Genomic DNA, 14,632 nt, shown 5'->3' with positions numbered 1-14,632 from the left:
ACAGCAAGTTATACAAGCTGTACACTCACTACTTTACATTCTAGCAAAGTATAATTTCTTCAGTGTTGTCACATGAAAAATATAATACAATAGTTACAAAAATAAGAGGGATGTACTGACTTTTGTGAGATACTGTAGCTAATTGAACCAACAGCATGTGGATGACCAGTCTTGAACACAAGTATGTGGGATAACACATACCAGCAGAACCTTGCAAGTTAGTGAATAGAGGTCAAAGTGGTAGTATGTACCTCTACTCTTTCACTTAACGGGGAAAGCCCCCTTGTTATAAAGGCGGTTTGCAGATTCTGTAAATCCCCCATCATCCCCTGCAGACCGCCACATCCACAAAGCCAGGGATGTGGGGGGGGGAGAGAGTGAGGGGGGGGAGAGAGGGGGGGAGATGGGGTGAGCGAGAGAAAGAGGGGGTGAGGGAGAGAGAATGGGGGAGAGAGAGAGATGGAAGAGGAGAGATGGGGGAGAGAGAGGGGGAGGGAGAGAGAGAGGGGGAGGGAGAGAGAGAGAGGGGGGGAGGGAGAGAGAGAGAGAGGGGGGAGGGAGAGAGAGAGAGGGGGGAGAGAGAGGGGGAGGGAGAGAGAGAGAGGGGGGAGAGAGAGGGGGAGGGAGAGAGAGAGGGGGAGGGAGAGAGAGGGGGAGAGAGAGATAGAGGAGGTAGAGAGAGATAGAGGAGGTAGAGAGAGAGGGGGGTGAGGGAGAGAGAGAGAGAGAGGTGGTGAGGGAGAGAGAGGGGGTAAGGGAGAGAGAGGGGGGAGAGAGAGGGGGGAGGGAGAGAGAGAGAGGGGGGTGAGGGAGAGAGAGGGGGAGGGAGAGAGAGAGAGAGGGGGGAGAGAGAGAGAGAGAGAGAGGGGAGGGAGAGAGACACTGGGATGAGGTTACTAACACTGGTGCACACAGAATCTGGTGCAGCCGTGCATAGTAACCAATCAGCTTCTAGGTGTTATTGTCAAAGCTTGGAGCGTTTTTCCAACACTTCATATTCCTGATATGTGCCTGCTATACCATGTACTTGTATGAGAAAGTCTCCTGTTCTCTTTGTATTGCTTCCTTTATGTGAAATCCCTGGTGTTACTGTCAGTCCCTCTGATTTACTCCTAAAAATTGACAACACTAAGCAGGAGAGCACATTGTGGTCAGTTCTTTAGCTTTTCTGGAAACTCAGCCTCCTCTTTTCCAATGATCGGACTTGTCCTTACACGCCCCCACTGCACAGCCATTCACTGGGAAGCTCAGTGTACTGCTGCTTTTCCTCCCCCCAGCTCTTATGCAGCTGAGAACAGAGGGAATGTGATCACTTACTCACAGGTATTTGTAATATTTTTTATTTCTATACAAAAATGTTTTGTCTTTCATTTCTATTTTAAATTGAATGGGTAGTTTTACAAGGTGAGCTTTTACAATCACTTTAACTGAACAAAGCTGAAGTTAGAAGCTGATTGGCTGCTTTGGACAGCTGCACCAGATTCTGTGCACACCAGTTTTATTAAATCTTCTCACTGTGTGTTGTGGTGTGTTGTAATTAGGGTTGAGCGAACACCTAGATGTCCGTGTTCGACGGGTTCGGCCGAACTTTAAAAAAAAGTCCGGGTCCGTGTCCCGGACTTTTACCGAACTTTTCCCGGACACCGAACCCCATTGAAGTCAATGGGGACCCGAACTTTAAGGCACTAAAATGGCTCTAAAACACCAAAGGAAAGGGCTAGAGTGCTGCAAATGGCAGCAAAACGTAATTAAGAGCATGGCAAGTGCTCTGCAAACAAATGTGGATAGGGAAATAACTTAAAACAACAAAAAAAAAACAGAAAAATAAAACAATGTTCTTCTTCATCTCTGAAGGACGAGGCCCATATGGAGTAGGAGGGAGGTTGAGGTGGTGGTGGATGTGGCGGTGACATAGGCGTGCGCACAGGGTGTGCTGGGTGTGCCTGGGCACACCCTAATCACCTAGGGCACATAGCATTGCCAGTGAGGAGATGGGAAAGATCTCCCTGGGACCTGCTCTGCTCTATTTCTCCTTGCCTACAGGTACATGGCCCCGATACATTACTCTCCCTGCTGGCAAACACATGCATGTGTATTTCAACTTTGGGGTGCACACCTTAATGCAATAGGCTGCGCACACCTATGGGCGGTGTAGGTGGAAGCGGCGGTGGAGGAGGACCAGGGCCGGATTAACAGCATCATGGGCTTGGTGCTGAGGATTTTGAAGGGCCTTAAGGGCCGTGCCTTGCCATGCACCCAGAGGAGGAAGGGTGCAGCCATGCATGCCTAATTCAACATGGGATGCTGTCTCTGAAGCCCATAAACACATCCATGCATCGCCAACTGTCCCTCCTTGTCCGGCCTTCATGCTGTGTGGGGAGGTTCTGAGGGTGCTGCCTGGGGAAGCGAGCATAGAAGCCAGACTTCTGTGTTTACAAGTGACAGAAGAGCGGTAACAGTGAATATGGCCAACCCGGGGCCTATATAAAAGGTAGGGGCCTGGAGCTGCAGCTCCAATAGCCCCTACATTAATCTGGCCCTGAGGAGGAGGACGAGGTAGCCAACACTGCTTCTTTTCAAAAATTTTAAATGAGGGTACACCCCAAAAGAGTGAGAAAGAGCAAAAATGGAACAATGGGTGGGTAAGGTCGGTATCCATTGCTATTCTGCATAAGGTACGGAAAAGTCCCGTGGGATCCATGCCTGGTTCATTTTAATGAACGTGAGCTTGTCCACATTGTCTCTGGACAGGCGGCTGCGCTTGTCTGTTATAACGCCCCCAGCCGTGCTAAATACCCGTTCAGATAATACACTGGCTGCAGGGCACGCCAGCACCTCCAAGGCGTAAAGGGCAAGCTCAGGCCATGTGCCCAATTTGGAGACCCAGAAGTTGAAGGGGGCAGACCCGTCATTCACTACATGTAGGCGTGTGCACACATACTGCTCCACCATGTTGGTAAAATGCTGCCTCCTGCTAAGACGTTCCATCTGAGCTGCTGGTGCTGCTGTTTGTTGTGGCGTGCTGACAAAGCTTTTCCACATTTCGGCCATGCTAACCCTGCCTTCTGAGGTGCTGGCGGTGCCCTGGTTGCGTTGGCGACCTCCTCCTCCTCCTCCTCTGCCTTGTGCTTCCACTGTGGCCCCGCTGTCAGATGGGAATGCCAGCAGCATGGCGTCTACCAGCGTGCGCTTGTACTCGCGCATCTTGCGATCGCGCTCCAGTGAGTGAATTAAGGACGGTACGTTGTCCTTGTAACGGGGATCCAGCAGCGTGGCCACCCAGTAATCAGCACAAGTTAGAATGTGGGCAACTCGGCGGTCGTTGTGGAGACACTGCAGCATGTAATCGCTCATGTGTGCCAGGCTGCCCAGAGGCGACGAAAGGCTGTCCTCTGTGGGAGGTGTATCGTCCGTGTCCTCTGTATCCCCCCAGCCACGCACCAGTGATGGCCATGAGCTGGCCTGGGTGCCACCCTGCTGTGAACATGGTTCCATCTCCTCCTCCAGCTCCTCCTCCTCCTCATCCTCCTCATCCTCCAGAACTGTGCCCCTGCTGGACAATTGCGTCCCTGGCGTTTGCGTGTGCAGGAACCCACCCTCGGAGCCCCTTGCGAATGACTGCCCTGAAAGCCTTGGAAATGTTACCTCTTCATCCTCCTCCTCCTCCTCATCCTGTGCCACATCCTCTTCCATCATCGCCCGAATTGTTTTTTCAAGGAGGCATAGAAGTGGGATAGTTAAGCTGAGAACGGCGTCATTGCCACTGGCCATGTTGGTGGAGTACTCAAAACAGCGCAACAAGGCACACAGGTCTCGCATGGAGGCCCAGTTATTGGTGGTGAAGTGGTGCTGTTCCGCAGAGCGACTCACGCGTGCGTGCTGCAGCTGAAACTCCACTATGGCCTGCTGCTGCTCGCACAGTCTTTCCAGCATGTGCAAGGTGGAGTTCCACCTTGTGGGCACGTCACATATGAGGCGGTGAGCGGGAAGGCCGAAGTTACGCTGCAGCGCTGCCAGGCGAGCAGCAGCAGGGTGAGAACGCCGAAAGTGCGCACAAACGGCCCGCACTTTCTGCAGCAGCTCTGACATATCGGGGTAGTTTTTAAGGAACCTCTGCACCACCAAATTCAGCACATGCGCCAGGCAAGGGATGTGCGTCAAACCGGCTAGGCCCAGAGCTGCTATGAGATTTCGCCCGTTATCACACACCACCAGGCCGGGCTTGAGGCTCGCTGGCAGCAACCACTCATTTGTCTGCTGTTCCATGCTCCTCCACAACTCCTGCGCGGTGTGTGGTTTGTCCCCCAAACAGGCAAGTTGTAAAACTGCCTGCTGTCGTTTACCCCTGGCCGTGCTGAAGTTGGTGGTGAAGGTGTTACGCTGTCCGGATGAGGAGGCGGTAGAGGATGAGGAAGCGGAGTAGGAGGAGTTACGAACAGGAGGCAAACTGAAGCGCCCTGCAATCCTCGGTGGTGGAAGGACATGCGCCAAATTGCTATCCGCCTCAGGCCCATCCGCCACTGCATTTACCCAGTGTGCCGTTAGGGAGATATAACGCCCCTGACCGTGCTTACTGGTCCACGTATCCGTAGTTAGGTGGACCTTGGCACAGATGGCGTTGCGCAGTGCACACCTGATATTTTCCCCCACTTGGTTGTGCAGGGAAGGGATGGCTTGCCTGGAAAAGTAGTGGCGGCTGGGCACGACGTACTGTGGGACAGCCACCGACATAAGGTTTTTAAAACTGTGCATCTCCACCAGACGGAATGACAGCATTTCAAAGGCCAATAATTTTGAAATGCTGGCATTCAGGGCCAGGGATCGCGGGTGGGTAGGGGGGTACTTCCTCTTCCTCTCAAGTGTTTGGGAGATGGAAAGCTGAACGCTTCCACGGGACATTGTGGAGATGGTTGTTGGTGACCCAGGTGGTGGTGTTGCTGACAGATCGTCTGTTTGCGGGGTGGCAGGTGCCGGTATCACTACAGATGTGGCTGGAGCGGCCGAGACTGCAGCAGAAGAGGAAGCAGGATGAGCCAGAGACGTTTCTTGGTTTTGAAGGTGTGTACTCCACTGCAGCTCGTGCTTTGCACTTAGATGCCTGATCATGCAGGTTGTGCTCAGGTTGAGAAGGTTCATGCCTCGCTTCAAGCTCTGATTGCACAGGGTGCAAACCACTCGTGTCCTGTCATCAGCACATTTTCTAAAGAACTTCCACGCTAGAGAACTCCTTTGAGCTGACTTTGGTGCGCTCGTTCCCTTGCTGCGTTGGGCAGTAGCGGGCATAGTGTCTAGGGCACGGCCGCTCCGCTTCTGCACCCTGCTCCCTCTTCTGCTGTGCTGGTGGCTCTGTGCGACCACCGCCTCTTCCTCCAAACTACTCAGGTCACCTGCATGACGTTCATTCCATGTGGGGTCGAGGACCTCATCGTCCTCCACATCATCTTCCACCCAGTCTTCACCCCTGCCCTCCTTGTCGGTCTCCACAATGCTGAACGCCGCAGCAGTTGGCACCTGCGTTTCGTCATCATCGGAGACGTGCTGCGATGATCCTTGCATGTACTCATCTTGAGAAATAAGTGGTTGGGCATCGCTGCACTCAATCTCTTCCACTTCTGGGGCAGGGCTAGGTGGATGGCCCTGGGAAACCCTGCTGACAGAGTCCTCAAAAAGAATAAGAGACTGCTGTATGGCTTGGGGCTCAGACTGCTGGCCTGATTTGCAAGGGGGTGAGGTGAAAGACGGTTGGACATTGGCTGCAGGTGCCAACTCTGACCTTTCTGCAGTAGACTGGGTGGGAGACAATGTGAAGGAACTGGAGGCACTGTCAGCAGCAAACCAATCTACTATCGCCTCAACTTGTTCTGGCCTCATCACTTCTAGGGGCGTTTGATGCCCTACCAAATACTGATGCAGGTTCTGTCGCCTACTCACACTTGAGGAAGGTGTTTCACTTGTGCGTGTAGCTGGCACAGATCGACCATGTCCTCTCCTTGCAACAGGAGCTCTACCAGCAGCACCACGACCCAGGCCACGGCCCTTATTTGACGGTCTCCTCATATTTCTGTAATTTAAGATCTTGCCCTAGAAAGGTTTTTATTGAATAGCGGAATAGAAAATATGATCCAAAAAAAGTGTATGTATATCACACGTACACAACCACACTAGGCCCCAATTACTATTGTTTGTACCCCTAAAAGGCTAGATGAGGAGTAGGGGGAGTATGGAACAGGCAGCACCCTCAAACCTTCAGAAGTATGAGATGAACCCCAACAACTTGGAAAGGTGGATCTCTCTCACACGTACCAACACAGACTATCCCCCAATTTAACTGATCCCCAAAGGTTTTTGATTAAATAGCGGAATAGAAAATATGATCCCAAAAAAGTGTATGTATATCACACGTACACAACCACACTAGGCCCCAATTACTATTGTTTGTACCCCTAAAAGGCTAGGAGTAGGGGGAGTATGGAACAGGCAGCACCCTCAAACCTTCAGAAGTATGAGATGAACCCCAACAACTTGGAAAGGTGGATCTCTCTCACACGTACCAACACAGACTATCCCCCAATTTAACTGATCCCCAAAGGTTTTTGATTAAATAGCGGAATAGAAAATATGATCCCAAAAAAGTGTATGTATATCACACGTACACAACCACACTAGGCCCCAATTACTATTGTTTGTACCCCTAAAAGGCTAGGAGTAGGGGGAGTATGGAACAGGCAGCACCCTCAAACCTTCAGAAGTATGAGATGAACCCCAACAACTTGGAAAGGTGGATCTCTCTCACACGTACCAACACAGACTATCCCCCAATTTAACTGATCCCCAAAGGTTTTTGATTAAATAGCGGAATAGAAAATATGATCCCAAAAAAGTGTATGTATATCACACGTACACAACCACACTAGGCCCCAATTACTATTGTTTGTACCCCTAAAAGGCTAGGAGTAGGGGGAGTATGGAACAGGCAGCACCCTCAAACCTTCAGAAGTATGAGATGAACCCCAACAACTTGGAAAGGTGGATCTCTCTCACACGTACCAACACAGACTATCCCCCAATTTAACTGATCCCCAAAGGTTTTTGATTAAATAGCGGAATAGAAAATATGATCCCAAAAAAGTGTATGTATATCACACGTACACAACCACACTAGGCCCCAATTACTATTGTTTGTACCCCTAAAAGGCTAGATGAGGAGTAGGGGGAGTATGGAACAGGCAGCACCCTCAAACCTTCAGAAGTATGAGATTGTGTTCACTGTACCCCACAAAGATTGAGTTCACTGCACCCCACAATGATTGTGTTCACTGCACCCCACAAAGATTGTGTTCACTGCACCTCACAAAGATTGTGTTCACTGTACCCCCCAAAGATTGTGTTCACTGCACCCCACAAAGATTCTGTTCACTGTACCCCACAAAGATTGTGTTCACTGCACCCCAAAAAGATTGTGTTCACTGCACCCCAAAAAGGATGTTGTTCACTGCACCCCAAAAAGGATGTTGTTCACTCCACCCCAAAAAGATTGTGTTCACTGCACCCCACAAAGATTGTGTTCACTGCACCCCAAAAAGATTGTGTTCACTGCACCCCAAAAATGATTTTGTTCACTGCACCCCAAAAAGGATGTTGTTCACTGCACCCCAAAAAGGATGTTGTTCACTCCACCCCAAAAAGATTGTGTTCACTGCACCCCAAAAAGATTGTGTTCACTGCACCCCACAAAGGATTTTGTTCACTGCACCCCAAAAAGATTGTGTTCACTGCACCCCAAAAAGGATGTTGTTCACTGCACCCCAAAAAGGATTTTGTTCACTGCACCCCAAAAAGATTGTGTTCACTGCACCCCACAAAGGATTTTGTTCACTGCACCCCACAAAGATTGTGTTCACTGCACACCAAAAAGGATTGTGTTCACTGCACCCCAAAAAGATTTTGTTCACTGCACCCCAAAAAGATTGTGTTCACTGCAGCCCAAAAAGATTGTGTTCACTGCAGCCCAAAAAGATTGTGTTCACTGCAGCCCAAAAAGATTGTGTTCACTGCAGCTCACACACAGAAAAATGGATGTGGATCACTGACACCTGCCTATCTCCAATCCCACACCACACAGCAATATCGATTGTAGTTTGTAGAACACAGTTTCCCTAAAATTCAGCAGACTCTGTCCCTAACAGGATTGAGAAGAGATCGTAGATCAGGATTGAGTGCAGACCCCACCCCCCACACAGCAATATCGATTGTAGTTTGTAGAAGACACTGACCCTATAATTCAGCAGACTCTATCCCTAAAATGCCTACAACTCGCCCTGCCTAAACACTCCGACCTGTCCCTCAATTCTATCCGGACACAAATGGTTTTTTCCTGCCTATCTTTCCCTAATCAGCAGCCAGCACGTTGATGTGTGCTCTGTCCCTGAATCTAAGCAGCATAATGACGCCGCTGCGGCTGCCTCAAACTTATAAAGACTTGGTCACATGCTTCAGACGGCCAATCACAGCTACTGAGACATTTGCAGGCATGGCTGGGATGGCTTAAGGCACACCAGTTAAACGATTGTTGATTGGCTGTTGAAAGCCCGCCATGAAAAGAGCGCCAAAGCATGCAAAACCCGGAAATAAAACGACCGAACACGGATTTTTACCCGAACATACAGTAAAGTGTCCGTGTCCGTGTTCGGGTACAAAAAATCCAATTATTCGGTACGAACACGAATAATACAGTCCGTGTTCGCTCAACACTAGTTGTAATGCTAGATAAGGTTGTGTGCATTTTTTGATCCATTGTGGTACCTGCGTAGCCCAGTGCACATTAATGTATAAAGTAATGCACAGTGATAGATCCCTATACCATTTATCAGTCCTTAGAGTTTCTTGCATCAGTGGCTTACCAATAACCTAGTTGAGGACAAAGGAAAATTCCTCAAAGCAGTTAGTTGATTCTGGGTATGGGTGCTTTTATTTGTGTCCGTGCAATATTACAAAATGTTCTGAAATAAAGGGCTAAACATGTTTCTAATATATGTAATAGGCAACTGCTTACCTTGTGATCTGCCTCGTAGCCAAATGGTGATCTTATACAGCTGCTTAGATCTTTCGTCTTGTAGATGAAGTCTTTAGTAACTCTATAAGTTACTTGACACTTTCCTAAAGCATCTTCCTGAAAAAGTACACATATAAAGATGATCATAATTAGCAGTATAAGAAACGTTCTTTTTGAAATGAAATGTACACATGGTCATGGCATTCATGTACTCATCTACCTCCTGTTTACAAAGAACAGGATACATTAAGAAATTCCTGCTACAAATATACCTAGCAACATGTCACACTGGAAACAAAGACCTACCTGTAACTAAATATGACTCAGAACAGCTTCAGCTCTTATGGAGTGAATTTACGAATTCATTGCTCCACATGCCTGCAGCTACAGAGGTCAGTAAGGGTATGTTTTAAAGCATACTTGATGCTTTTTAGGAAAATGTAAATACTTAAATGTCCATAGCCTAGCCACAATTACACTGTTATATATAGATCTGGGGTGGCCCATACTCCATCCTATACATTGGGGTTGATTTACTAAAGGCAAATACACTTTGCACGGCAAGTGCACTTGGAAGTGCAGTCACTGTAGATCAGAGGGGAAGATCAAAATGAGGGAAAGCGCACCCCCGCAGACCCGTGCACAAAATTACGTACATGTATGTGATTTTACACAGCCGGGCCGCCCTGCGGCAGTATATATGCGGTGGGCCGTCCGGAAGTGGTTACAGTGGTTCTAAAGCCTAAACATTTTTTAACCTGACTGCATTCCTTGCATTCAGGTAAAAAATGTTTAGGCATCAGTATCCCCCCTCACCTCCCCGTTTACTTACCTGAGCCCTTCATTTGATCAAGGGCCATGCACATCTGCAACTTTTCTCCTCTCTCACTTCTGGGTCTCACTGGCTTTGCTGGGGAACCAGGAAATATTGGCTCCCACTGCTGTCAATCAAAGTTAGTGACAAGGAAGTGGAGGGCGGGGCTGAGTCCTGGGGAGAGGGAAGCCGCCTCCCATTGGGGCACTGGACAGGAAGGAGAATCCAGAAGCGCCAGCAGGGGGACAAGAGAAGAGGAGGTTTGGGCCTTCTCTGTGCAATTTTATTCCACAGAGCAGGTAAGTATAGAGGTGTTTGTTTTTTTTAAATTTACATTTACAACCACTTTAAGGGTCCTTTCACACGGGCGGTCGGTATGTCCGTTTTTCATCCCATCCGTTTGCGGATGATAAACGGAGATAATGTATGTCAATGGGATTGTGGATGTCAGCGGATGACCATCCGCTGACATCCGATTTGCGTCCTTTCCGATCAGTTCCGTATTTTGGAGCGGAAGAGAACCCTATTTTTCCTCCGTTTAAAAAACAGAATGGACGCAAAAACGGATGTCAGCGGTGTCATCCTCTGACATCCGCAATCCCATTGACATACATTATCTCCATTTATCATCTGCAAATGGATGGGATGATAAACGGACTTATGGAACGGACACTCCAAAGTGTCATCCGTGTCCGTTTAAAAAAAAAAAGTGCCTAAACGGAGGAAAATACGGACCGCCCCGTGTGTAAGGACCCTTAATCTCCTAGAAGCCAGCAACATTTTTGCAGAAAAAATGCTTGCACTTGTAAAAAGTTGTCTAAAGTTTTTACAAACTTTTAGGAGCTTTTAAAGAGGACATCAAGCTCTTGGTTGTAAATTAATTTCATTGTCCAGAATAAATAATTAATTGTGACCATTGAAATGAATTAATGCTCAAGTGCTAAATGGGTTTAGCAGCTTTTAGTACTGTCAAGCGTTTTTTTCTGCCAAAATTCTGCTGCTCCTGGACACACTGGCAGTGAGTTTTTTTTTTCCCTGTCTAAAAGTCCTGCCACTAAACATTGCTAAAAGCCTATGTATGCATGGACACCTAGGTAACAAAAAAATTGATACCGTGAAATGTATGCCATCATCCCCAATAAACTAGGACAAAAAACAAGGGGTAGTAGGGGCCAAGAGAGGACCCAAGAAAGCGGGACTATACCGGCATAACTGGTGGTTGCAGGAATACAAATACAACACTCATATACAGGTATGTATAAAAAATATATTCATTTTATTACAAAAGAATAAAAAACATGACATGTACTACCCCTTGTTTTTTGTCCGACACCTAGGTAACATGCAATGCGTTTAGAGGCAGAAATTTAAAAAATGCCTGACGTCCCGAAGCAGACGTAAAAAGTTCCAGTGTACATGAGGCCTTAACAGCTAGAAAAAAAAAATTGAAAATAGACATTCATTGGCAATCCTGTAGGAACATTGGTTCAGCACTGGACAGCTCAGGAAATACTGCAGTGCAGTGCTCATTTGAAACTCTGTACTTCCTCTACTTATCTATCAATGATCCTCCCATGAAAATTGTCCTTTCCCAATGTAAGAATATCAGAAGCTTTTTAGTATGCAAAGTGAAACAAAAACGACACGAGGAAATATTGGCCTTTTTTGTGAACTTTAATGCATCAAGCCAATGGGTAGATAGAAACCTGCATACTCAATGCAGTGATTTGTTTAACCACTTCTGGACCGGAAGGTTTTACCCCCTTAATAACCAGGCCATTTTTTGCGATTCGGCACTGTTACTTTAACTGACAATTGCACGGTCGTGCGACGCTGTACCAAAATAAAATTGATGTCCTTTTTCCCACAAATAAAGCTTTGTTTTGGTGGCATTTGATCACCTGTGCGATTTTTTGCCTGGCCCTTTGTCTTGACAGTGCTGATTGGCCCTGTGCTGATCACATGCACCCTCCCCCCAAATAAATAATTATTCCAATACAGAACCCTTCACTGGCCTTGGGTAAATAAGTTGTTCAAGATGTAGATTTAATCACAGAGGTGTAAAGGAATGATTTGCATGGTTATGTCTGCTATCCTACAATGAAGAGTAAACACATAGTTACATAGTTACATAGTAGTTGAGGTTGAATAAAGACAATAGTCCATCCAGTTCAACCTGTGTAGGTGTGTAGGGCCGTAATCATCTCTCATACCCCTGAATATTCTGATCCATGAGATGTACGTCCAAGAGTCTTTGGAAAGTAGTCTGCAAGTCCTTACTATTATATGCACTTGGAGAGTCGGAAATCAAAGCCACTTGTATCAGCTGACCTTGTTCTTTTTGAAATTTAGAGGTGAGGACTTGTATGAACCTTCTGTTTTAACATGTTATTAAACCCAGGACTCTGCATTCACTATATCTGGTCTCTAACAATACACAAAATATGGAAAGGCAATTATTTTAGTAAATATAAACTGCTAAATACCTTTTCTCATCAGCAGTATATAGCAGTCTTGTGATTTCTATCAGTGTCTGGTTAAAGCTTGCAGGAGGAGTTATCATTCTCCTCTGACTGTTTTATGAGGCTGCAGGACCCCTGAACCCCTGTCTGGACAGTGCTGATTGGCTCTGTGCTGATCACATGCACCCCCCCCATTAAAAAAAAAAACTCTCTAGCAATACACACCAAACTGAGCAAGTGCAGAATGCCCCCAAGGTGTTCTATCAGGAGAAGAAGACAGGATCAAACAGCCTTTTTACACAATGCAGAGGATTAACCCTTAGGTTCCACAGTGAGTTTAATACTCATGCTTTACTACAATTACACACTGATTTTACTGTTGTGGGTTTTGTTAAAAAAAAACAAAAAAACGACACATCCTAAAAACAATACGACAAATAGCACCTGAAGCTGAACAGGCTAAATACAGAAAAAGTGAGAGAAGATAAACGTTATCAATGTTTTGGACATTGATTATTTCTAGAGATATCTCCATTAAAGTGACACGAATCTCAATTGTTAACATTAATTCTTCTAAAATTATAAAGTATACCATGGCTCTGTTTTTTTTTTCTTTCGCAGAGAGGAATTCTGAGAACAGAAGAGAAAAGCTTGTAGAGAAGAAAAAAAAGGAAGAGAGAGACAGAAGGTTCATTCTACTTATATTTAAACATACTTCAATTATTTTATTTTATAAAAACACATGTGAGTTTATTTTCACTTTAGGGTACCATAGCAAGGTACATTAAACTGTAATATTACCTCTGAATGGTTCCCAGGTTGAGACTGAAACTGGAATAGACTGACAAGTCCTCTATTTAAATCCAACACGTGATTGTTGTTTTCTCCTGTGCTGTACAAGCCAATCACCTGTAAAATATTATGTAGCATTACTTCTTCATTTATATATATATATATATATATATATATATATATATATATATATATATATATATATATTATATATATACCGTACTTATATATATTATAAATGAATTCAAAATGATTCCATACATTGACTAATAATCTGTTTAAATTGTTATATTGGGCAAAAAGAGGCACCAAAGAGAAAACCACTCGTTATTTTTGTTAACGGTTACATGAAGAGCTTTAGTTATATGAAGGCTTACAGCTGAGTAATTTGGGGGTGTACAAAATATACATTGGAGATGAAAATTAAAGAACAATTCATAAAAACTTGATTTTTTTTCAGAAACAATGTAATCTTCATGGCCCAACATTTGATGGAATTTGTGTTGTGGCGATACCATGCTAATGTGTTTATCAACCAAGGCAATTCATCAAAAAAAAATCTTTATTTTGTAGAAAACACAATGATCAAAATTAGAGAACAGCAATGACTGTAGCAAGGTTACAACTAAAATTTCTGAAGGTTACAACAACCAACAATTAGTAGGAAGTGTTCAGGCCCTTGATTTGAATGACCACAGGACATCACTAGTCTCTCACACTGCTCTGGTATGGTTTTGTTCCACTCTTCTTCCAGTCTCTTCCACAGTACGGTGACTGTAGTGGGTTTCTTGGCCATAACTTTGTCGCCAAGGATTTCCCAGAGGTTTTATACTGGGTTTAGATTAGGACTCTGGGCTAGCCATTTCAGTATTTCAATGTTTTCAGCTTCAAGGAACTGCTTTAACCATTTTTCTGTGTGACGGGGCATCGTCGTGCATGAAAATTGCTGGCTAATTGGGTGATGAACACAGGGAACAAACCGCATGTTTTCAAAGAAGGTTCTAATAAATATTTGTATTCCCTCGACCATGTAGCTGTATAAGAGGCCCAACTCGTGCTGCAGAAAACATCCCCCAAACCATGATGCTTCCCCCTCCACCTTTCACTGACTTCTTTACACACTTTGGGTTCAGTCTTTCCGTGTTTGACGATGAACACAATGGTTCCCATCGGACTAAAATAAATTAAACTTGCTTTCATCACTAAAGTGAACTTTGGACCAGTTCTCATCTGTCCACGCGACATGCTCCTCAAAGGTTAGTCAAGACTTTTTATTCTATCTGCTAATGAGATTTTTGGTCATTGCAGAGTCGGCTTTCAGTCCAAATTCTCCTAAACGACGAGACACTGTATGACAAAACAGATCCTTGCTCTGTTCAGCACTGAATTGATGAGCAATCGCAGCTAGGGCTGCTGTTAGAAATCGTGGGGCCCCGTATTGACTACCTGGCAGGGCCCCCCCAAGAAAATATTAAAGATATATTTAGCTAAAATTACAACAAAATCACTATT

The 14,632-nt window shown here is 45.8% G+C and overlaps 1 protein-coding gene across 1 annotated transcript in view; it reads right to left on the bottom strand.

Annotated features, from left to right (window-relative positions):
• Positions 1–14,632, bottom strand: part of LOC309564285 (microsomal triglyceride transfer protein-like) — a 227,562-nt gene that overhangs the window by 168,625 nt on the left and 44,305 nt on the right. Inside the window, exons 4-5 of the mRNA XM_082268911.1 lie at positions 13,130–13,237; positions 9,053–9,169 (exon numbers count right to left, since the gene is read on the bottom strand). Coding sequence (XP_082125037.1) covers positions 9,053–9,169; positions 13,130–13,237 — 225 coding nt within the window. The remainder of the gene's footprint in view (positions 1–9,052; positions 9,170–13,129; positions 13,238–14,632) is intronic.

Source organism: Pelophylax lessonae (genome assembly GCF_965119305.1).
Source record: "Pelophylax lessonae genome assembly, chromosome: 9".
Lineage (NCBI taxonomy): Eukaryota > Metazoa > Chordata > Amphibia > Anura > Ranidae > Pelophylax > Pelophylax lessonae.
This window is presented reverse-complemented; position numbering and strand designations above follow the sequence as displayed.